The 25789-nt window shown below is 40.7% G+C and overlaps 1 protein-coding gene across 3 annotated transcripts in view; it reads left to right on the top strand.

Moving 5' to 3' along the window:
- Positions 1-19140: 19140 nt before the first annotated feature.
- The window catches only part of LOC120993871 (Friend leukemia integration 1 transcription factor-like), a 44558-nt gene continuing 37909 nt past the window's right edge, over positions 19141-25789 (top strand). For all 3 annotated transcript variants that reach the window (XM_040422353.1, XM_040422349.1, XM_040422344.1), the window contains exon 1: positions 19141-19265. In XM_040422353.1, the coding sequence (XP_040278287.1) occupies positions 19248-19265 (18 nt within the window). In that variant the 5' untranslated portion in view covers positions 19141-19247. The remainder of the gene's footprint in view (positions 19266-25789) is intronic.

The raw sequence follows: 25789 nt of genomic DNA, 5'->3' as shown, positions 1-25789 counted from the left end.
TGCTGCAGACTGGTACTGTGTGCTGCTTGTATATGGAGTAAGATTGTAGATACTGAGGATTACACCCCGTATACAGGAGAAGTGGTACTGTGCGGTGTCCGTATCTACAGAATAAGAGCAGATACTGAGGATTACACCCAGCATACAGGACAGGAGAAGTTATACTGTGCAGTGTATATATATACAGAATAAGAGCAGATACTGAGAATTACACACAGTATACAGGACAGAAGTGGTACTGTGCAGTGTCCATATATACAGAATAAGAGCAGATACTGAGGATTACACACAGTATACAGGACAGAAGTGGTACTGTGCAGTGTCCATATATACAGAATAAGAGCAGATACTGAGGATTACACACAGTATACAGGACAGAAGTGGTACTGTGCAGTGTCCATATATACAGAATAAGAGCAGATACTGAGGATTACACCCAGTATACAGGACAGAAGTGGCACTGTGCAGTGTATATATATACAGTACAGACCAAAAGTTTGGACACACCTTCTTATTCCAAGAGTTTTCTTTATTTTCATGACTGAAAATTGTAGATTCACACTGAAGGCATCAAAACTATGAATTAACACATGTGGAATTATATACATAACAAACAAGTGTGAAACAACTGAAAATATGTCATATTCTAGGTTCTTCAAAGTAGCCACCTTTTGCTTTGATTACTGCTTTGCACACTCTTGGCATTCTCTTGATGAGCTTCAAGACGTAGTCCCCTGAAATGGTTTTCACTTCACAGGTGTGCCCTGTCGGGTTTAATAAGTGGGATTTCTTGCCTTATAAATGGGGTTGGGACCATCAGTTGCGTTGAGGAGAAGTCAGGTAGATACACAGCTGATAGTCCTACTGAATAGACTGTTAGAATTTGTATTATGGCAAGAAAAAAGCAGCCAAGTAAACAAAAACGAGTGGCCATCATTACTTTAAGAAATGAAGGTCAGTCAGCCGAAAAATTGGGAAAACTTTGAAAGTAAGGGCTATTTGACCATGAAGGAGAGTGATGGGGTGCTGCGCCAGATGACCTGGCCTCCACAGTCACCGGACCTGAACCCAATCGAGATGGTTTGGGGTGAGCTGGACCGCAGAGTGAAGGCAAAAAGGCCAACAAGTGCTAAGCATCTCTGGGAACTCCTTCAAGACTGTTGGAAGACCATTTCAGGGGACTACCTCTTGAAGCTCATCAAGAGAATGCCAAGAGTGTGCAAAGCAGTAATCAAAGCAAAAGGTGGCTACTTTGAAGAACCTAGAATATGACATATTTTCAGTTGTTTCACACTTGTTTGTTATGTATATAATTCCACATGTGTTAATTCATAGTTTTGATGCCTTCATAGTCATGAAAATAAAGAAAACTCTTTGAATGAGAAGGTGTGTCCAAACTTTTGGTCTGTACTGTATATACACACAACATAAACATATACTTGCAGACACTTGCTGCGTTATAACCCGATGAAATGGCTGTTTAGTTGCAGAAATTATATACATCTGCTGCACCCGTCCAATAAACCATCCTGGGCTTCTGTATAGGGGGCTACATTGAAGCCACCCCCCTGATGATGTGAATCACACCCAGATATTGGAATTTGGAACTCCATGTTTTTCAGACCCTACATTTCCTTTGGGCCTGGGCTACAGAGACAGGAGAATTCTCCGGATTCACCAGCCAATAGAGTGCACGGGGTGAAGTTATCGAAAACACACTCCAAGTGAGCTGCTCCGACCACAGGTCCCTAACCTGAAGATGTTTCCTCCAGTCAGGGGTCCCATAGTTCTACTACTTTAGTCAATCAGAATAACTTTTCATGGGAAATTGTTATATTATAGATATAAAAATCGGGGATCCAATATTTATGCAATAGCAATTGTTCCCCTGATACATGCAAGTTAATATGGCTGTGGATTTGGTTTTTCCCATTTGGAATACTAATCGCATCAGCACCAGTATGGGTTCGGCTACATGGCGATCCTGGTCACATGACAGGTGTTGTCCCCAGGTATCTCTCATTGTAGCGGGGCAGCAATAGAAATAAATGCACGTTTGTCGAGACCACGAAACCAGAATGGCGCCCATGGCCACCATAAGCAAGTGTAACTCCATGCGTTCCTAGAGGGCGAGGGCATTGCACAAAGGTGTCACGAGTCTCTGCCTATCGCTCACCACCGCTTTAGGGTTCATGCACACAAACGTATTTTATTTCCGTATCTGTTCTGTTTTTTTTTTTTTGCGGACTGTATGCAGAACCATTCATTTCAGTGGGTCCACAAAAAAACAGAAGTTACTCCGTGTGCATTCCGTTTTCCATATGTCCACATGTCCGTTCCACAATAAAAAATAGAACATGTCCTATTATTGTCCGCATGAGGCCAAAGGCAGATGGCGGATCCTGGCCCGGAGAATCCAATACTTATGCAACATTAGTCCTTCACCTGTTATCAACACACAGTCAATGATATTTTACTATGGAAACTTTTCTTAGGCCTCATTCGCATTTCTATTTTTCACGGACGTATACTAACCGCCTTTTCCACAGACACCACGACTGCCCATTGATTTTAATGTGTTCACACATCGGTGGAAAGTAGAAAAATCACGCGCCCTACTTTGGTCTGTGATGCAGACTTAACAGGCCCATTGAGGTCTATGGGTCCGTGAAAAAACACTGACACAACACGGATGGCATACGTGTTTGGTCTGCGGTTTTCACGGAGCAGTGGTAGAAGATGCTCTGGATATTAGTTTTCAGCCAAGCAGTTTCCGTGGAATACAGATGACACACGGGTGCAAACACGGATCCGTCACATATATCTTCACGGATTGGAACACGTACGGATTTTCCATGAGGCCTGTGACAAGACGGTCTGTGGTTCATCCGTGAAGATGTCCAAATGACACTGCTAGGCTGACAATGCATTTCCAGATCATCTCTTACCAATAGTCCCAGAAAACCACGGATCAAACACGGATGGCCTCCATGTTGTGTCCGTTATTTTCATGGACCCATAGACTATAATGTGCTTGAAGGATCCAGGGCATACTTCCATGGAAAACCACTGATGTGTGAATCCACACGTGAAAGTCAAAAGATCTCCGATAGGTCCGCGGGGGCCAGCACGTGTCCGCGATTCACCGACATGTGAAACAGGTCCAAGTCAAATGGGGGATCCAATACTTATGCAACATCCGCCGTTCACCTGTTTTCAACACACAATCAATGATGTTTGACTACAGAAACTTTTTTTTTCCGGAAACAAGCAAAAAAAGATATAATAATTTTTTTTAAAAAAGGGACTAAATACGGTCGGATTGCCCAATTGTATCCGCGCCTGTGGCCAATATAAGGAGACGCGCTCTGTCGATGATCTATTGAAAGATGGATTTTGTGTTCTATAGTTCGGAGGGCGGAGGTTTCTGAAAATCATTGAGGTCACCCCATGCCGGGTCCGAGGACACGCCCCAGCGCCCCGCAGATGTCGTCGAACTCTAAGGGTTAATCGCTTCCTGCATCTCTGGTAGCTGAAACTTTACAAGCTGTTTAACAAGTTGGGAGATCCAGTTACCCCCGGGTGCAGGGGACAAGGGGGGGCTTCAGGTTAGCGGCCGTCACATCAATCAGCGTTACCTTATAAAATAACAGCAAAGTGAAGGCATCGAACCTGTTTCCTCCCCCCCCCCACCTTGTCCCTTCTTCTGTCTGTGGCTATTTTAAGCTCTGTTGTTTGAACTTCTAAGCCCCCAGAGGGGTCTGCAGGGGCGACCTGGGACCCTCAGATAAGACCTCACTGATTTGGAAACTTTTGGCTGAAATAACATTAAGGGATAGAAGTTGGAAAATTGGTCACTGAGACGCCCCCCACCCCCTACCTCTTCCATCACTTACTGAGACACCTTATACCTCTCCACTAATAGTGAGCCCCATCACCTCTCACCCTGGACTACAACCTCCACCGTGTTGGTGCGTGATGTCCAGAGGGTGAGCTGACCAGTGAAGGGGAAAATGACCCCCAGGAAGAGGAGATTTCTGCAGAGAAGATACAATGTGGCTTCAGGAGCAGCAGAAAGAATGTTGCAAATATTTTGATACTTTTTGTTACATTTGGATCGTACCAAAAAATAAAAAATAAAGGGTAGGGACTGACCCCTAGAGAAATTGGACGGGTTGTTTGTAGTTATATGAACAAACCGTATAGCCGCAAAGCCACAGTCTTCGAGACCCCCACTGGGGGTAGTCATCCACTGAATGATGGGGGAATTGGGCCCACGTGGTCCAGAGGGGAGGGGGGGGGGCTCCAGATTTGACCAGCTATGGCTTATATTATCAGAACGGAGGAGCAGATGCACATAGGATATCAGAAGACAATACCCATAGTAAATGACGGAGGGGCGACACGGCTGAGTGCAGGACGTGGGGGCAAGGGCCACGCAGGAAGTGGCTCTCAGTCCTTGGTGTTATGACAGCGGGGAGGAAGTCACTGATGGCATTTTGTAGATTGTGGATGATGGGTCTTCAGGAGCTGAGATCTAACAATCATGGGATACCCATCATCCACACACACAATGGCCGCAGGGGGGCAGGGCGGTGGTCTCAGGGCCTTGGGGGCACCATGCAGCAGGTTGTAAAAGAAGCAGCAGTTTAAATTTAAGTTGTCAACTTTTCTCCATCTTGGAGGAGGAGGGGGATGTCCTAGGGCCTTCACCATTTGGGACCTTCCACCACCCATCTGTCCTCAGTGGGCAAAACATACTCTTAATGTGCCCGCAGTGCTGTTGTATGGCTTGGATACTACACAGCAATACATGTTCACTGTATAGCACTTGTATGTAGGCACTATATGGCGGTATTATGTACACGCTGCATGACAAACCTATGCGGGCAGTGTAGGGCACATTTATACAGACCACAGGGCGAGATCAGGTGGGCATCGTACGTCAACATGATGTAAACACAGTCTATAGCAGCATTATTTAAAGACTGCATGGCAGCATTCTGTAGGTGGTACAGGCTAATATGTAGATGATAGGGCAGTATTATATGTTTTACAGTATTATGAGGGCACTATATTATGTAGAGGATTTAAACTCTTAATGAAGCAAGGTTGGGCAGAATTATATAACTACTTCATGGCAGTAATTATGTAGACTCTGTATGGCAGTTCTACTTAGGCACTATATGGAAGTATTATCTGTACATTTTATGGCACTATATATGCGCTTTGTTGCAGCATGATGTCGGCACATAGAGATTATAGCAACATTAAATAGGCACAGTACAGCCGTTTTAAAGGGATTGTCTCTTCTCAGACACGGATGGCATATCACTAGGCTGTGCCGCCAATATCAGATACACTTAGAAATCATGGAGGGGTCTGAAATTCACATTGTAGGTGCATTCCCACTCCGAGAGACAGAATAAAATAAAAATACAGGAAATCACATTGTATAATTTTTAAATAATTTCTTTGTCTTGCACGGCTGAACAGAAGTATTTGAACACCTGAGAAAATCAGTGTTAATATTTGGTCCAGAAGCCTTTGGTTACAGAGGTCAGACATCTCCTGTAGTTATTGACCAGGTTTGCACGCACTGCAGCAGGGGTTTGTCCCACTCCTCCACACAGATCTCCTCTAGATCTGTCAGATTTTGGGGCTGTCGCTGAGCAACACGGAGTTTCATCTCCCTCCAAATATGTTCTATTAGATTTAGGTCTGGAGACCGGCTAGGCCACTCCAGAACCGGGATATGCTTCGGGTCGTTGTCATGGTTATCCTGGCTGTGTGCTTCGGGTCGTTGTCATGTTGGAAGACCCAGCCACCACCCATCTTCAATGCTCTGACTGACAAAATCTTACAATAAATGGCCCCATTCATCCTCTCCTTAATACAGTGCAGTCGTCCTGTCCCCTTCGCAGAAAAGCCCCCCAAAGCTTGATATTACCACCCTGATGCTTCACGGTTGGGACGGCGTTCTTGGGATGCAACTCATCCTTCTTTTTCCTCCAAACACAACGAGTGAAGTTTAGACCAAAAAGTTCTACTTTGGTCTCATCTGACCACATGACTTTCTCCCCGGCCTCCTCTGGATCATCCAGATAGTCATTGGCAAACTTCAGACTGGCCTGGACATGTGATGACTTGAGCAGGGGAACCTTCTGTGCAATGCATGATTTGAAACCATGACGGCGTAGTGTTCTACCGACATTGACCTCTGAAACTGTGGTCCCAGCTCTCTTCATGTCATTGACCAGCTCCTCCCTTGTAGTTCTGGGCTGGTTCCTCACCTTTCTTATCATCAGTGATACCCTACGAGGTGAGATCTTGCATGGAGCCCCAGTTCGAGGGAGACTGACAGTCGTCTTTAGCCTCTTCCATTTTCTAACAATTGCTCCAACAGTTGATCTATTTTCACCAAGCTGCTCGGCAATTGCCCCGTAGCCCTTTCCAGCCTTCTGGAGGTCCACCATTTTGTCTTTGGTGTCTTTTGACAGCTCTTTGGTCTTGCCCATGGTAGTAGTTGGCGTCTGACTGACTGTGGGGTGGACAGGAGTCTTTAAAGAGCTCAGACAGGTGCTACTAAGTTAGATTAATGAGTGGAGTAGAGGTGGGCTTTTTAAAGGCACAGTAAGACCTCTTTCACACGGGCGAGTTTTCTGTGCCGGTGCAATACGTGAGCTGAACGCATTGCACCCGCACTGAATCCCGACCCATACATTTCTATGGGGCTGTGCACATGAGCAGTGATTTTCACTTGTGCGTTGCGTGAAAATCGCAGCATGCTATTTATTGTCTGCGTTTTTCACGCAACGCAGGCCCCATAGAAGTGAATGGGGCTGCGTAAAAATCGCAAGCAAGTGCGGATGCGATGCGGATTCACGCATGGTTGCTAGGTGACGATCGGGATGGGGACCTTTTATTGTTTTCCCTTATAACATGGTTATAACGGAAAATAATAGCATTCTTAATACAGAATGCATAGTAAATTAGTGATGGAGGGGTTAATTATTATTATTTTTTTTTATTAAACTCACCTCATCCCCTTGTTCGCGCTGCCCAGCTCGTCTTCTTTTTTGTTCTTTGATGACCTGGGCGAAAAGGACCTTTCAGGGCTGTCGCTGAGCAACACAGAGTTTCAGCTCCCTCCATGGCCATCACATGGCCCATCACCATGGTGATGGACCATGTGATGAGCGCAGTGACGTCACCAAAGGTCCTTTTCCTCCCAGGTCCTCAAAGAAGAAGAAGGAAGACGAGCCGGGCAGCGCGAACAAGTGGATGAGGTGAGTTTAATTTATTTTTTATTTTTTTTAACCCCTCCATCCCTAATTTACTTAGCATTCTGTATTCAGAATGCTATTACTTTCCCTTATTACCATGTTATAAGGGAAAATAATAAAATCTAGACAACACCTAACACAAACCCGAACTTCTGTGAAGAAGTTCGGGTCTGGGTACCGATTTTTCTCACGCGCGTGCAAAACGCATTAAAACGTTTTGCACTCGCGCTGAAAAATCACGCATTTTCCCGCATCCTATCCGGCCCTCACACGCGACGCCCGTGTGAAAGAGGCCTAACAGGTCTTTGAGAGCCAGAATTCTTGCTGTTTCTCAGGTGTTCAAATACTTATGTTCAGCAGTGCAAGACAAATAAATTCTTTAAAAATCATACAATGTGATTTCCGGAATTTTTTTTATTTTTATTCTGTCTCTCAGAGTGGGAATGCCCCTACAATGTGAATTTCAGACCCCTCCATGATTTCTAAGTGGGAGAACTTGCAAAATTGCAGGGTGTTCAAATACTTCTGTTACTCACTGTAGGTGCGGGTCCTCCTCCGGGACCTGCTCCTATATCCAGAACGGTCATTTATTCCCCCCCCCCTCCCCACACACACCCAAAGTAAAGGAGAGCGCATCACGCTAGTGCGGCCACCCTCCATTCGCCGCTATCCATGCACTGGCTGGGCTATTTAGGGCACTCCCGTAGAGGTGACGGGAGAGGTGACCACCCTCTATATTCACGGCTATGGGAATTGTGAAAATAACCAAGTGTGCGCGCTCATATATTTTCATAATTCTCCTGACGGTGAATGGAGAGCACCCATACAAGCGCGGTGCGCCCTCCTTCACTTCGGGGGCCCTGTTCTGGAGATAGGGTCAGGTTCCAGAACCGAGACCCTCACCAGTCCGACATTGATGCCATGTCCTAGAGATATGCCTTTAAAGCCTGAGATGGGGATATCCCTTTAAGTATAGGGGCATCATATTGCAGTATTATGTGAACATGGTAAGGGAAATGTATTAAAAAATTATTCTGTGCCAGTTTTACTGGAGTACAAAAGTTGCAGATTTTTAGGCAAGGTCTATTTTGCATACAAATGTGCCAGCTATTGCCTACTTTCATAATAAAAAGTGGGCGAGGTGTTGATGGGACGGCGGTGACTATGCTGCCCGACAGATTTAGGAAAAACGTACGCAAAAAAACTGGTATCGATTAATCCGGAAATCTAGGCCAGATTTCAGCGTCTGGTGCTCAAAGCTCCTGTGATGCACCAAAATTATTAAATGCTATGTCTCTCTTTATAAGTATGGCCAGCAATCTTAGTAAAGATGGTACGGTACTATTATATAGGCACGGTATGGCAGTAATACAGTATGTAGAAACTGCAGAGCCATATTATGTCGGCTCTGTAAAGCAGTACTGGGGTAAGTTCACAGTGAGACTTTGTGCTCAGACTTCGGGGAGTTTTCTTCTGCAGGAAGTGATCTATAATAACATTGTATCAGCTGAGGCCGAGCGTTCACTTCATGGTTTATCACAGAAAAAACTTAGAGCTCATTGCACAAAGATGGCACAAGAGCATCAGCCGTTTACCACAGCTGCAAAACCACAAGCAACAAGCAACCTCCACACATTACACTGCAGCCGCAGGGTTACACAACTGCACACAGATGTCCCTAATATACCAACAGTACAACTAGTATAGGAGTTATATTCCTGTACATAGGAGCAGTATTATAGTAGTTGTATTCTTGTACATAGGAGCAGTATTATAGTAGTTATATTCTTGTACATAGTAGGCAGTATTATAGTAGTTATATTCTTGTACATAGGAGACAGTATTATAGTAGTTATATTCTTGTACATAGGAGCAGTATTATAGTAGATATATTCTTGTACATAGGAGCCAGTATTATAGTAGTTATATTCTTGTACATAGGAGCAGTATTATAGTAGTTATATTCTTGTACATAGGAGCAGTATTATAGTAGTTATATTCTTGTACATAGGAGGCAGTATTATAGTAGTTATATTCCTGTACATAGGAGCAGTATTATAGTAGTTATATTCTTGTACATAGGAGCAGTATTATAGTAGTTATATTCTTGTACATAGGAGCAGTATTATAGTAGTTATATTCTTGTACATAGGAGCAGTATTATAGTAGTTATATTCTTGTACATAGGAGCAGTATTATAGTAGTTATATTCTTGTACATAGGAGCAGTATTATAGTAGTTATATTCTTGTACATAGGGGGCAGTATTATAGTAGTTATATTCTTGTACATAGGAGCAGTATTATAGTAGTTATATTCTTGTACATAGGAGCAGTATTATAGCAGTTATATTCCTGTACATAGGAGCAGTATTATAGCAGTTATATTCTTGTACATAGGAGGCAGTATTATAGTAGTTATATTCTTGTACATAGGAGGCAGTATTATAGTAGTTATATTCTTGTACATAGGAGGCAGTATTATAGTAGTTATATTCTTGTACATAGGAGCAGTATTATAGTAGTTATATTCTTGTACATAGGAGCAGTATTATAGTAGTTATATTCTTGTACATAGGAGCAGTATTATAGTAGTTATATTCTTGTACATAGAAGCAGTATTATAGTAGTTATATTCTTGTACATAGGAGCAGTACTATAGTAGTTATATTCTTGTACATAGGAGCAGTACTATAGTAGTTATATTCTTGTACATAGGAGGCAGTATTATAGTAGTTATATTCTTGTACATAGGAGCAGTATTATAGTAGTTATATTCTTGTACATAGGAGCAGTATTATAGTAGTTATATTCCTGTACATAGGGGGGAGTATTATAGTAGTTATATTCTTGTACATAGGAGCAGTATTATAGTAGTTATATTCTTGTACATAGGAGCAGTATTATAGTAGTTATATTCTTGTATATAGGAGCAGTATTATAGTAGTTATATTCTTGTACATAGGAGCAGTATTATAGTAGTTATATTCTTGTACATAGGAGCAGTATTATAGTAGTTATATTCTTGTACATAGGAGCAGTATTATAGTAGTTATATTCTTATACATAGGAGGGAGTATTATAGTAGTTATATTCTTGTACGTAGGGGGCAGTATTATAGTAGTTATATTCTTGTACATAGGAGCAGTATTATAGTAGTTATATTCTTGTACATAGGAGGCAGTATTATAGTAGTTGTATTCTTGTACATAGGAGCAGTATTATAGTAGTTATATTGTTGTACATAGGAGCAGTATTATAGTAGTTATATTCTTGTACATAGGAGCAGTATTATAGTAGTTATATTCTTGTACATAGGAGCAGTATTATAGTAGATATATTCTTGTACATAGGAGCAGTATTATAGTAGTTATATTCTTGTTCATAGGAGCAGTATTATAGTAGATATAGTCTTGTACATAGGAGCAGTATTATAGTAGTTATATTCATTTACATAGGAGCAGTATTATGGTAGTTATATTCTTTTACATAGGAGCAGTATTATAGTAGTTATATTCTTGTACATAGGAGCGGTATTATAGTAGTTATATACTTGTACATAGGAGCAGTATTATAGTAGTTATATTCTTGTACATAGGAGGCAGTATTATAGTAGTTATATTCTTGTACATAGGAGCAGTATTATAGTAGTTATATTCTTGTACATAGGAGCAGTATTATAGTAGTTATATTCTTGTACATAGGAGCAGTATTATAGTAGTTATATTCCTGTACATAGGAGCAGTATTATAGCAGTTATATTCTTGTACATAGGAGCAGTATTATAGTAGTTATATTCTTGTACATAGGAGCAGTATTATAGTAGTTATATTCTTGTACATAGGAGCAGTATTATAGTAGTTATATTCTTGTACATAGGAGGCAGTATTATAGTAGTTATATTCTTGTACATAGGAGGCAGTATTATAGTAGTTATATTCTTGTACATAGGAGCAGTATTATAGTAGTTATATTCTTGTACATAGGAGGCAGTATTATAGTAGTTATATTCTTGTACATAGGAGCAGTATTATAGTAGTTATATTCTTGTACATAGGAGCAGTATTATAGTAGTTATATTCTTGTACATAGGAGCAGTATTATAGTAGTTGTATTCTTGTACATAGGAGCAGTATTATAGCAGTTATATTCTTGTACATAGGAGGCAGTATCATAGTAGTTATATTCTTGTACATAGGAGCAGTATTATAGTAGTTATATTCTTGTATATAGGAGCAGTATTATAGTAGTTATATTCTTATACATAGGAGGGAGTATTATAGTAGTTATATTCTTGTACGTAGGGGGCAGTATTATAGTAGTTATATTCTTGTACATAGGAGCAGTATTATAGTAGTTATATTCTTGTACATAGGAGGCAGTATTATAGTAGTTATATTCTTGTACATAGGAGCAGTATTATAGTAGTTATATTCTTGCACATAGGAGGCATTATTATAGTAGTTGTATTCTTGTACATAGGAGCAGTATTATAGTAGTTATATTGTTGTACATAGGAGCAGTATTATAGTAGTTATATTCTTGTACATAGGAGCAGTATTATAGTAGTTATATTTTTGTTCATAGGAGCAGTATTATAGTAGATATATTCTTGTACATAGGAGCAGTATTATAGTAGTTATATTCATTTACATAGGAGCAGTATTATGGTAGTTATATTCTTTTACATAGGAGCAGTATTATAGTAGTTATATTCTTGTACATAGGAGCAGTATTATAGTAATTATATTCTTGTACATAGGAGGCAGTATTATAGTAGTTATATTTTTGTACATAGGAGGCAGTATTATAGTAGTTGTATTCTTGTACATAGGAGCAGTATTATAGCAGTTATATTCTTGTACATAGGAGCAGTATTATAGTAGTTATATTCTTGTACATAGTAGCAGTATTATAGTAGTTATATTCTTGTACATAGGAGCAGTATTATAGTAGTTATAATCCTGTACATAGGAGCAGTATTATAGTAGTTATATTCTTGTACATAGGAGCAGTATTATAGTAGCTATATTCTTGTACATAGGAGGCAGTATTACAGTAGTTATATTCTTGTACATAGGAGCAGTATTATAGTAGTTATATTCTTGTACATATGAGCAGTATTATAGTAGTTATATTCTTGTACATAGGAGCAGTATTATAGTAGTTATATTCTTGTACATAGGAGCAGTATTATAGTAGTTATATTCTTGTACATAGGAGGCAGTATTATAGTAGTTATATTCTTGTACATAGGAGGCAGTATTATAGTAGTTATATTCTTGTACATAGGAGCAGTATTATAGTAGTTATATTCTTGTACATAGGAGCAGTATTATAGTAGTTATATTCTTGTACATAGGAGCAGTATTATAATAGTTATATTCTTGTACATAGGAGCAGTATTATAGTAATTATATTCTTGTACATAGGAGCAGTATTATAGTAGTTATATTCTTGTACATAGGAGGCAGTATTATAGTAGTTATATTCTTGTACATAGGAGCAGTATTATAGTAATTATATTCTTGTACATAGGAGCAGTATTATATTAGTTATATTCTTGTACATAGGAGCAGTATTATAGTAGATATATTCTTGTACATAGGAGCAGTATTATAGTAGTTATATTCTTGTTCATAGGAGCAGTATTATAGTAGATATATTCTTGTACATAGGAGCAGTATTATAGTAGTTATATTCTTGTACATAGGAGGCAGTATTATAGTAGTTATATTCTTGTACATAGGAGCAGTATTATAGTAGTTATATTCTTGTACATAGGAGGCAGTATTATAGTAGTTATATTCTTGTACATAGGAGCAGTATTATAGTAGTTATATTCTTGTACATAGGAGGAAGTATTATAGTAGTTATATTCTTGTATATAGGAGGCAGTATTATAGTAGTTATATTCTTGTACATAGGAGCAGTATTATAGTAGTTATATTCTTGTACATAGGAGGCAGTATTATAGTAGTTATATTCTTGTACATAGGAGCAGTATTATGGTAGTTATATTCTTTTACATAGAAGCAGTATTATAGTAGTTATATTCTTGTACATAGGAGCAGTATTATAGTAGTTATATTCTTGTACATAGGAGGCAGTATTATAGTAGTTATATTCTTGTACATAGGAGGCAGTATTATAGTAGTTATATTCTTGTACATAGGAGCAGTATTATAGTAGTTATATTCTTGTACATAGGAGGCAGTATTATAGTAGTTATATTCTTGTACATAGGGGCAGTATTATAGTAGTTGTATTCTTGTACATAGGAGCAGTATTATAGCAGTTATATTCTTGTACATAGGAGGCAGTATTATAGTAGTTATATTCTTGTACATAGGAGCAGTATTATAGTAGTTATATTCTTGTACATAGGAGCAGTATTATAGTAGTTATAATCCTGTACATAGGAGCAGTATTATAGTAGTTATATTCTTGTACATAGGAGCAGTATTATAGTAGCTATATTCTTGTACATAGGAGGCAGTATTACAGTAGTTATATTCTTGTACATAGGAGCAGTATTATAGTAGTTATATTCTTGTACATATGAGCAGTATTATAGTAGTTATATTCTTGTACATAGGAGCAGTATTATAGTAGTTATATTCTTGTACATAGGAGCAGTATTATAGTAGTTGTATTCTTGTACATAGGAGGCAGTATTATAGTAGTTATATTCTTGTACATAGGAGGCAGTATTATAGTAGTTATATTCTTGTACATAGGAGGTAGTATTATAGTAGTTATATTCTTGTACATAGGAGCAGTATTATAGTAGTTGTATTCTTGTACATAGGAAGCAGTATTATAGTAGTTATATTCTTGTACATAGGAGGCGGTATTATATACCACTCCACCACTTCAAATACATAACATAAACACAAGACAAGAACACATTTCTACATCCTGATTGTGTCACCTCCAGTGTGTCCTAAATACTGCTTTTGTAGTTATATTTTATCTGATATTTTGAATCTGTGAGCAGTATATTTCCTCTCTGACACACCACAACCCAAAGTGCGCTAATTGTAAAGTAATAAATTACTACAAGCAGCAGGGACACTCTAGTACTGTTCCAGTGCATCTAAGTTTATCAGATGTAGCATTTGTATCTAATCCTATCATTTGTGATACAGTCAGCTGTGTAGACTAGAATTTTCATATATCCACTTGATGGACATGGGCCCTTCTGTTCCTTTCTAGAGAGGCTCTAATAGCAGATCTCTCCCAGTATTAGCAGTCCAGGACATTGCACCGACCTATAAATATGCAGCCTTTGTAGGAGGAAAAACATATTCATGGTTCCCAGTGTAAGAGGCTTGGGAATAACTGGTCTAGGAGTTGCCTCCACAATAATTTCTAGTAGAACAGCGCCCCTAGTGGCCACTCACATCACTGACTCCAACCTAGTTGTTTCCATTACAGGCTTGGTGCAGACGGTGGAGATGCTGATGTGTTTCCAATAAGCAGAAAGACATATTAACGGGCATTTTACCTAGAAATGGTACTCTACTTTGTTTTTGTTTGTTTACGCTGCCCTCTACTGGAGTGAGTTTTTGCAACTTTTTTTGCTTTTTAAGATAATAAATCGAATGCCTAGATCTGACGTGACCTCCATTAACATACAGACCACGCCCACATCCCCGCCCACTTTTCACGAGAGCAGCGTAAAATTTCAAAAAGTTGCACATTTTTGTGCAAAAATTTGCATTTTAAACTCCCCCCCCCCCCCCCCCCCCCCCCCCCTCCAACCACACACACACCTCTTGCTAGCAATACATGGAAACACTCTTGCTTACGTCCTGTGCAATTCTTGTGATTCTCACAGCTGAGGGTTTGTTACAATGGCATCCAGACCATCTCTCTCCTGTCCTGACATCACACTGTATCAGCGCAGGTAAAATGTATCAGTTGGGAATCTAGACGGTATAGCTCACAAAGATAGACCGGATCTCATTGTAACAAACCCTCAGCTGCTCTACACATCTTGGATCTAAACAAGAAGGTTTCCATTCATGGCAGCCATCTTCGTTGCAGAATGATTACGTTAACGGCTCGCGCACACGGCCGTATTTTCTTTTCTTTACGTTCCGTTTTTTTTTTTTGTACAGGTCCGTATGCTGAACCATTTCCTTCAATGGGTCCGTGAAAAAAACCGGAAATGGCTCCATTTCCGTATGTCCGCATGTCCGTTCCGCCAAAAATTAGAACATGTCCTATTCTTGTCAGGCATTGTTACAATGGATCCGCAAAAAAAAATACTGGATGCAATACAGACGTCACACTTATGTCATCCGTTCTTTTTGCGGATTTGTGTTTTGCGGACCGCAAAATACATACGGTCGTGTGCATGAGTCCTTTTGCACATTATAGCAGAAGTATAGCATACAATAGTGGACCACTCTGGTCTCATCTTGGGCTTCCTGGTTCATGACTAGAATTCCAGACCAGCAGTGTAGACTGACACACAGACAAGGCAGGAAGTGAGAGCAACTATGTGATGTAACTCTGCAAAACAATACAGATTTACATATTATTATGGATATATGGAAAGCTGGGTGGTGGAATGGCAGCCATTTTTGGTTGGTGCTGTGCCCTTATCTCCGTTGACAACCATACAATTGGGCATGCTGAAATCCAGTAGGCCCCGTCTAAACGTATCCCCTATCCACAGGGATGTGTCTGATCGGCGGGGGTCCCTGCTGATCACTAGAACATGGGCCTCCATCCAGTCAGACCCCCGGCAACCAGGGGAAAAGTTGTTGTCATGGGAACACCCCTTGGGCCCCAATGTAAAATGGTAACACGGCCATGTGCACCCCCTTAAAGCAATTCCGCTGTGTATAGGATATTCGAATGATAGGAAGTATTTCCTGGTTCTGAATGATGTTTGGGGGGGTTATATGGCCGCCCCCGCCCCCTCCCTCCTGCGTCTCTGTCACCTGCGGCTTTAGCTGGAGATGTAGATCTAGCGGTTTAAGCAACAAAGAGACTTATCTTCATCTACCGTCACCCAGAAATGTCGTCTAACTGTGGAAACTGTGAGTCACCCCCAAACAGAGGCGGAGGACGAGGCCCCCACATCCAGGGTCATTAGTGCAGTCCATGTTAATGATAGTGGGAGTTATATAGTAGATATTAGGACACGTCATCGGTATCTGATCTGTGGGGGTCCGACACCCGGCACTGCCAGCGATCAGCTGTTTGAAGGGGCCGCAGTGTTGTGGCCTCCCCACAGCGCCGTACATTGCATAGTGGCCGTGCTTGGTACTGCAGCCCAGGCCCATTCACTTCAATGAGGCAATGTGACATCACAGGCGTAGGAAGATGCTGTGACAGCCGATCCGCTTGGGTGCCGGGAATTGGACCCCCACTGATCAGATATTGACGACCTATCCTGAGGTGAAGTCATCAATATTCTAGTACTGGAAAACCCCATTAGTATCAGATAGGTGGAGGTCAGACTCCGGGCGCCACTTTCTCACTAACGGTAGCCTTCTCCGGCGGGTGAACAGCCGGCCGGATCCGTGCTACCGCTAGTGCACCGCGCCGCCAGAAGTCCCGTCCGGCCCCATTCACTATAATGGAGGTCCAGCCGCAGCACGGCAAACATGCCGAGAGGTGGCCGGAATAAAACTGTAGCATGTGTTGCCATGCTACAGCCGGGACTTCCGGCGGCGCGGTGCACTAGCGGTAGCACCGATCCGGCCGGCTGTTCACCCGCCGGAGAAGGCTACCACTAGTGAGAAAGTAGCCTGAAAGGCTGAGGCGCTCAGACCAAGCACAGCGCCATCCATTGTATAGTGGCTGTGCTTGGTATCGCAGCTCAGCCCATTCACTTCAATGTGACCGATAGATGTGACATCACATGGCCCCAGAAAAGCTGATCCGGAGGGGTGCCGGGACCCCCGCTGATCAGATACCCATGACCTCTCCTGAGATTGTTTGATGTTCCTTTTTACTACTATCATCGATGTCGTTATAACTGCCAGAATTCATGTTTTTATTGACAGTAGGATACCTAATAGTATTAGTATTTGTACTATGAGTATAATCAGTAGTATGAGCAGTATTCTTAATGGCATTATTACTAGTAGAAGCATCAGTAGTATGGAAATATCAGTACTGTTGGTGAAGTAATTATTGGTGAGAATCAGTCTTTATTAAAAGTAATAAGTGTATAAGTATTATAAAGAGTAGAAGTATTACCGGTGTATTAGTGCCAGTAGTATGATGATAGTATTATTAGTAGCAGTGTAATTAGTACCAGTATTAGGCCTCACGCACACTCGGCCTCCGTTCCATTTTTTTTGCGGATAGGATGGGGACCCATTCACTTCAATGGGTCAGCAAAGAAATGCTGATAGTTCATCCGTTTGTGTTCCGCATCCATTGTCCGTGTTTCCCTTCAGCAAAAAAAATAGTGCACGTCCTACTTTTTTCACATTTGCGGACAAGGATAGGCATTTATTACAAGGGATCTGTGGAAAAAAACAGATCCTCCCAAAAAACTGATGCCGCATCCGTTTTTTTGGGCGGACGCAAAAAACAACTGTCGTGTGCATGTAGCCTAACCAGTAGTAATAGGAGGATTATCAGTATTTTACCAGTACTCTCAGAGGTATTAGTATTGCTATGGTTATTCCTATACCTATTATCTGTACTGATATTAGTAGTAGGATTATTATCAGTATTATAAGTATAACCACTTACTGTCCTTTTCTATTACTAGCAGTGTAGCTGTACACTTTATTATTTGATGCATAGAGAAGTATAGGTAGTAGTAATAGGATAATTACAAGTAGTAGTAGTATAATTATATATTATATAAGTATATCAGTATTAGTAGTAGTAGCAGTATTATTATCAGTATGATTAGTAGCAGGATGTGTATAACCTGCAGGAGTAACTCTTTACATTATTATAATAGAGTATCATTGGTAGTAGTAATATGATTATCAGAAGACTAGTAATGGTATATGTATTATCAGTAGTAGTAACAGTATTTTTAGTAGCAGGATGTGTATAGCCTGCAGCAGTTACTCTTCACCTTATTGTTAAAGTAGTATAGAGAGTTACAGCAGTATTAGTTTAGCAGTATAAGTATTATCAGTATTAATATTATTAGTAGCTGTATAAGTATTATTATTAGCAGTATGTGTACTATCAATAGTAGTATCAGTAATATTTTTATTATCAGTATTATTATTAGTAGTAGTATTATCATTATTCTTAGTACAATTAATAGTATTATAGCAGTAAAAGTATTATCAGTAGTAGTAATGGTAGTAGCAGTATTATTAGTATCAGTTTTATTAGTAGAAGCATAGATATAATTATTAGTAGTAGCAGTAAAAGTATTAACACTAGTACTATCAATATTCTTAGTAGTAGTATAGCAGTATTAGTAGTAGTATCAGTACCGGAGTACCCCGCAGCAGTTACTCTGACCCCTCTACATCCAGGACACCACAGACCCCCTCACAGGAGCCCACCCCTCCTTACACCTGCAGACCCTTCACTTCTGGCTCTGGAGCTGCTGACAGTGGAAGTTCTTGATGTAGTCCCCATGCCCCACCACCACCATCACCACCACCACCACCATCACCACCACCATTTCTCCATCTCTGCACCCCCCATCCCATCTTTGGGGGGCTCTTTTCCACCTCTTTGGTGGAGCCTTCTCTTTGCTGGCTCTTTTGCTTTCTCCTTCTTCTGTGCAGCAAGTTCAGGACTGAAGCTTCCAGCTGAAAGTTTCATTTTTGAACATCTGTCACCAAGAAGGAAACCAAAGTGACATCACTTCCCCAAAAAGAAGGGGACACAGAGTCAGAGAGCAGAGCAGGCTCACACCCAGCCCGCCCCAGCTCTGCTGCAGAACCTCACCTGGACATGGCCTCCTCCTGAGGCTCCTGCAGCACCTGCTCCTCAGCTCCACAGGAGGTGACATGGACTGCACCATCAAGGTAGGTGATGATGGAGCTGCAGAGGAGCCCCAGGAGCCGGACACCATGGACTGCAGCCACCCCCTTCCTTCTTCCCCTGTGACACTCAGCCCTGGGGCGGTTATTCCGAAGCCCCAACTCTTTCCTTTTGGTACCAGATTTCCTCTTCCTTTAGTGGTTCATGTCTCAGCTTAAATAACAACAAGCCAAAACCTCCAGTTCTAGAGCTCAGAGCTGGGACCAGGCAGGGAGCACACCACCCAGGATGGGGGACCTGCAGCAGGCACTTGGGGGGTCGTCAGGTCTGGGGGGGACCACCACCACCACCTGCTGTCCATGGTGCTCAGGATCCTGGGGCTGAACAGGTGGGTGTCCTAGAGATCAGAGGAGACCTCCAACCATACATGGTCCCGAGGCAGGTGTCCTCTGCTCTTACTGTCTGACTCCACATCGGTTACTGTCACTCATTATTACATTTATACCACTTAGTAATGTCCGCACATACTGCTGGGCTTTTATGTATTTATTATTTTGTTTCTGAAATCATAAATTATGAAAATATAATAATCGTGTTTATTGGATATTATTTTATCGTTTTTATTTCATCATTCGTTTCCTCTATTATTTTACAATAGAGACAGAGATAGATATGAGATCGATAGATGAGAGAGATGAGTAGATACTGTATGTTGTACAATACTCGCTCATGCTCGTTTTATCGAAAATTCTTTTTTTTAGCATTTTATTTATTGTTTATTTATTTATTTTATTTCGCATTTGTACCTTTTTTTCTACATATTTAATATTTTTTATTTATTTATTTTTATTATAATTCCTCCACATTGGTACCTTTTTTTTTTAGACTTTTTCCCCCCCATATTTTATGTTTTATTTATTCATTTATTCTAATTCTAAGAATAAGAACGCACTTTGCTCTCCTCACAAAGACCGGTCCGGTCCGGTCCGGTCAGGACGGCTCAGGATTTATTATAACTTTGCCGCTAAAAGCTGCACAATCATAAAGATCAATGAATAGATGAGATCTGGGCGCCAAGATGATGATGATGATGATGATGATGATGATGGCTGCTCTGCTGTAGTGTCAGGTTAGGGCTTCTATGAGCTTAAAAAACCCTCTCCATGGGCATCTGGTGCATTTTTATTTAGATTTTTTAATTCTTCATATTTTATTCGTTTTTCTTTATATGTTATTTGTCTTTTATTTATGTTGCTTATATATTTCTATATGACTGTTTCTATTCTCTGTGATGCACTGATGTATTATTATTATTTTTTTTTTACTATGGATTAATTTCCTATGTATAGATCAGATATCATTTTCCCTTAGTATATCATCATTATTATTGTTAATTAAGAATTGATGTGTTTTTTTTATGTTTGTGCATTTTATTATGTTTGCATTGGTTTTATAATGAAGCACTGTATTACTTCAGTATTTTTTATTTATTGATTGAACTTTTTATTTAGTTATGTATCAACTTCGTTTTTGTATCTGACAAGGTTACTACATTTTTTAAAAAAAAAAGCTAAATATATAGTTGTTAGTGTTGATTAGGAATTCATGCATTTTTAAACTTTTGTGCAGTTTTGGTTTATTTTTGTATTCGTTTTCTCTTGTTTTATTTATTTTAAGTATTTTTTTTCTTGCTTCTTATTTAGTTATGCATCAATTTCGTTTTAGTATGAGAAAGGTAGCAAATAATCCAAATATATAGTTTTTATTATTAATTAATTTATTTTTTATTGTTGTGCCTTTTTTATTCGTTTTATTCAAGTTTTAATTTCAAAGATATTATTTTTATATTACTTTACTATAATAATATATATATATATATATATATAAATAATATTTTTTCAAGTAATATATATTTTTTATTATTAATATATATATATATATATATATATATATATATATCATTTTTGTTACTTTTTATTTATTGATGCAAAGGTATCAAATAATCATATTGCATAAATCTTCCTGGTGAGCTCCATCCTGCTCTCCAGCTGTGGTACTCTCAGGGCATGCTGAGAGTTGTAGTTCGACCTCAGGTTGGAGAACTCTATTTTACATAGTAATACCTTGGAGGACGTACATATAAGTCCTGCATAATATACAAGATTCTCATTGGAAACACAATGAATATTGACTCCTGGTCCAGATAAATCCATATTCCTGAGGTCAGAGTCGGTTCGGCCTCAGGACAGTTTTACAGAAAATGCTATTTAGTGACAGTTTTCGTTCGGTTTTGGGTATTATGAGGAAGCTGCTGTTTCCGCAAAGAGCAGCAGGTTCAGGGAGGGAGGGGTTAACCCCTTGGGGGTAGAATTGGTTGACAGATAAAGATGTAGCAGACCTCGCTGTGTCATGCACCAGATACAGCTGCAGTGCTGTGTAAAAAGCATAGAATTGTGGTGTCGCCAATGACACACTCAGCTCTGCTACATCTCTGTGTAAAACTACACATGCATGCACAACAAATGCAGGTTTGTTTGTTTTTTTGTTTTTTTGTTTTTTGCACATGACAAACACAGCTTTGCCACATTTTGCAGACCCATGTTAGGCATTTCTAATAATGGAGGAAGATGTATAATACATAATATGTCATCTAATTTTATATGTACAATATACAATATGTATAATACATAATACATGGTGATTTCTTAAGCACTTGCACATGTCAAACTTAACTCTGCTATTTCTATATGTAAGCGTGCGTAAAACGTATAAAACACAAAAAGGTTCAGGACGCCAGAAATCACCCAACTATTCATTTATTATTTTTATAGAGTACAGATGTAGCAGTGATGACTTTGTCATTGAATTCGTTGGAACGGTGCCATTAGTACATAGTGACCACTGAACCAAAGGTGGAAGGCTTTACCTGCAGTCCTATGTAAAACTGATTTTAATTAGCGAATGGTTTAGGTCGCAGGGTACAATATGAAATGGATTGTGCAGGTTTAGCAGAGCTGACATTGTCATTGGACCCTTTGGCACTGTGCCGTCAGTACGTTGTCAGCCTAGAAATCCAGGACTGCATTATGAGTTGCTGCACATGACAAACTCAGCTCTGCATCTCCATATTACATTTCTATATGAATGCATGCATACCATGTATCAGAATCAAGTGTTCAGACACCAGAAGGCACAGAACGTATAATACATTTCTCAGAAAATATCCTGCATAAAACCTGTGTCCTGTGTAGTAATGCAATTGCGCCATTTTCCACTACATCCCTGTAATTGTATTCTTAAAGGGCCATAGCCGTATTTATAATCCTTCTTTTAACATGGAGGTCATATATGATTATAACATCTGTAGCAGATTATTTTTGTGCACAGCAACTCAGGAGGATCTGGCGATCGCTGTTACTGCTGGTGTCAGTGGTGCAGCTCCAGATGTTGTATTATTGTATCCTAGTGTCAGTGGTGCAGCTCCAAATGTATTATTGTACTCTGGTGTCAGTGGTGCAGCTCCAGATGTTCTATTACTGCACGCTAGTGTCAGTGGTGCAGCTCTAGATGTTGTATCATTGTATGCTAGTGTCAGTGGTGCAGTTCTAAATTTATTACTGTATGCTGATATCAGTGGTGCAGCTCCAGATGTTATCTCATTGTACACTGGTATCAGTGGTGCAGCTTTCAGATGTATGATTGTACGCTGGTGTCAGTGGTGCAGCTTCAGATGTATCATTGTACTCTGGTGTCAGTGGTGCAGCTTTCAGATGTATGATTGTACGCTGGTGTCAGTGGTGCAGCTTCAGATGTATCATTGTACTCTGGTGTCAGTGGTGCAGCTTCAGATGTATGATTGTACTCTGGTGTCAGTGGTGAAGCTTCAGATGTATCATAGTACTCTGGTGTCAGTGGTGCAGCTCCAGATGTATCATTGTACTCTGGTGTCAGTGGTGAAGCTTCAGATGTATCATTGTACTCTGGTGTCAGTGGTGCAGCTCCAGATGTATGATTGTACTCTGGTGTCAGTGGTGCAGCTCCAGATGTATGATTGTACTCTGGTGTCAGTGGTGCAGCTTCAGATGTATGATTGTACTCTGGTGTCAGTGGTGCAGCTCCAGATGTATGATTGTACTCTAGTGTCAGTGGTGCAGCTTCAGATGTATCATAGTACTCTAGTGTCAGTGGTGCAGCCTCAGGTGTATGATTGTACTCTGGTGTCAGTGGTGCAGCCTCAGGTGTATGATTGTACTCTGGTGTCAGTGGTGCAGCCTCAGGTGTATGATTGTACTCTAGTGTCAGTGGTGCAGCTTCAGATGTATCATAGTACTCTAGTGTCAGTGGTGCAGCCTCAGGTGTATGATTGTACTCTGGTGTCAGTGGTGCAGCTCCAGATGTATCATAGTACTCTAGTGTCAGTGGTGCAGCTTCAAATGTATCATTGTACTCTGGTGTCAGTGGTGCAGCTTCAGATGTATCATAGTACTCTGGTGTCAGTGGTGCAGCCTCAGGTGTATGATTGCACACTGGGTCCGTGTTGTGTAACCTCGCACATCCTCCTCCCATTTACAGAAACTGCTTACTCAAAACAGCGCAGTTAACCCTTCCCCTTCACGCCGGGTGCATCTACAGTGCATGTGGAAAGTCTTCAGACCCTTCCACTTTTGTTATGTTTCTCCTTGTGCTAAAATACAAAAAAATCCAGTTTTTCCCCATCGTTTTGCTCTCAACCGCCCATAATGAGAAAGTGAGAACAGAAGGTTAGAAATCTTTGCAAACTTATTAAAAAGGAACATTTCGCATTCAGACCCTCTGCTATGACACTTGACATTTAGCTCTGGGGCCTCCCTGGATCATCTCTGAGATGTTTCTACACCTTGATTGGAGTCACCTGTGGTAAAGTCAGTGGATTGGACATGATGTGGAAAGACTCAACCAAGCCATGAGGAGGAAAGAACTGCCTGTAGAGCTCAGAGACAGGATTTTGTGGAGGCACAGATCTGGAAAAGGGGGACAAAAAGGTTTTGCTGCACTGAAAGTTCCCAAAAGCACGGTGGCCTCCATAATTCTTACATGAAAAAGATTGGAACAACTAAGACTCTTCCTAGAATGAAGTAATTGGGGGAGAAGGGCTTTAGTAAGAGAGGTGACCAAGGACACAATGGTCATTCTGGCTGAGCTTCAAAGATTCTGTGTGGAGATAGGAGAAACGTCCAGAAGGTCAACCATCACTGTAGCCTTTACCAATCTGGGCTTTATGGCAGAGTGACCAGAAAGAAGCCTCTCCTCAGTAAAAGACACATAAGTTTGAAAAAAAATAAAGCACCTAAAGGACTCTTAGACTGTGAGGAACAAGATTCTCTGGACTGATGAAACCATGAATGAACTTTTTTGGCCTCAATTCTAAGCATGGAGAAAACCAAGCCCTGCTTATCACCTGCTCAATACCAGCCCTACAGTGAAGCATGGTGGGGGCAGGAGCATGCTGTGGGGACTGGTCAGGGTTGAGGGAAAGTTGAATGGAGCAAAGTATGATCCAGAGCTCTGGACCTCAGGCTGGGATGAAGGTTCACCTTCCAACAAGACAATGAGCCTAAGCACACAGCCAAGACAACACAGGAGAGACTGATTAGGGCCAACTTTGTGAATGTCCTTGAGTGGCCAGGCCAGAACCCTGACTTGAACCCAATTGAACATCTCTGGGGAGACCTGAGAATGACTGTCCATCAACGGCCCCATCCAACCTGACAGAGCTTGAGAGGATCTGCAGAGAAGAATGGCACAAAATCCTCAAATCCAGGTGTCTAAACCTTGTTGCATCATCCCCAAGAAGACTGTAGGTTGTAATCACTGCCAAAGGGGCTTTAACTAAGGCCTCTTGCATACGACCATATGCCCTATGAGATATACACTCACCTAAAGAATTATTAGGAACACCATACTAATACGGTGTTGGACCCCCTTTTGCCTTCAGAATTGCAGAATTGCCTTAATTCTACGTGGCATTGATTCCACAAGGTGCTGATAGCATTCTTTAGAAATGTTGGCCCATATTGATAGGATAGCATCTTGCAGTTGATGGAGATTTGAGGGATGCACATCCAGGGCACAAAGCTCCCGTTCCACCACATCCCAAAGATGCTCTATTGGGTTGAGATCTGGTGACTGTGGGGGCCATTTTAGTACAGTGAACTCATTGTCATGTTCAAGAAACCAATTTGGAATGATTCGAGCTTTGTGACATGGTGCATTATCCTACTGGAAGTAGCCATCAGAGGACGGATACATGTTCTCATTCTGTTTACGCCAAATTCGGACTCTACCATTTGAATGTCTCAACAGAAATCGAGACTCATCAGACCAGGCAACATTTTTCCAGTCTTCAACAGTCCAATTTTGGTGAGCTCGTGCAAATTGTAGCCTCTTTTTCCTATTTGTAGTGGAGATGAGTGGTACCCGGTGGGGTCTTCTGCTGTTGTAGCCCATCCGCCTCAAGGTTGTGCGTGTTGTGGCTTCACAAATGCTTTGCTGCATATCTCGGTTGTAACGAGTGGTTATTTCAGTCAAC

The sequence above is a fragment of the Bufo bufo genome, chromosome 1, assembly GCF_905171765.1.
Source record: "Bufo bufo chromosome 1, aBufBuf1.1, whole genome shotgun sequence".
In the NCBI taxonomy this organism is placed as follows: domain Eukaryota; kingdom Metazoa; phylum Chordata; class Amphibia; order Anura; family Bufonidae; genus Bufo; species Bufo bufo.
Note: the sequence above shows the minus strand (reverse complement) of the source record. Positions and strands in the feature narration are given on the sequence as shown.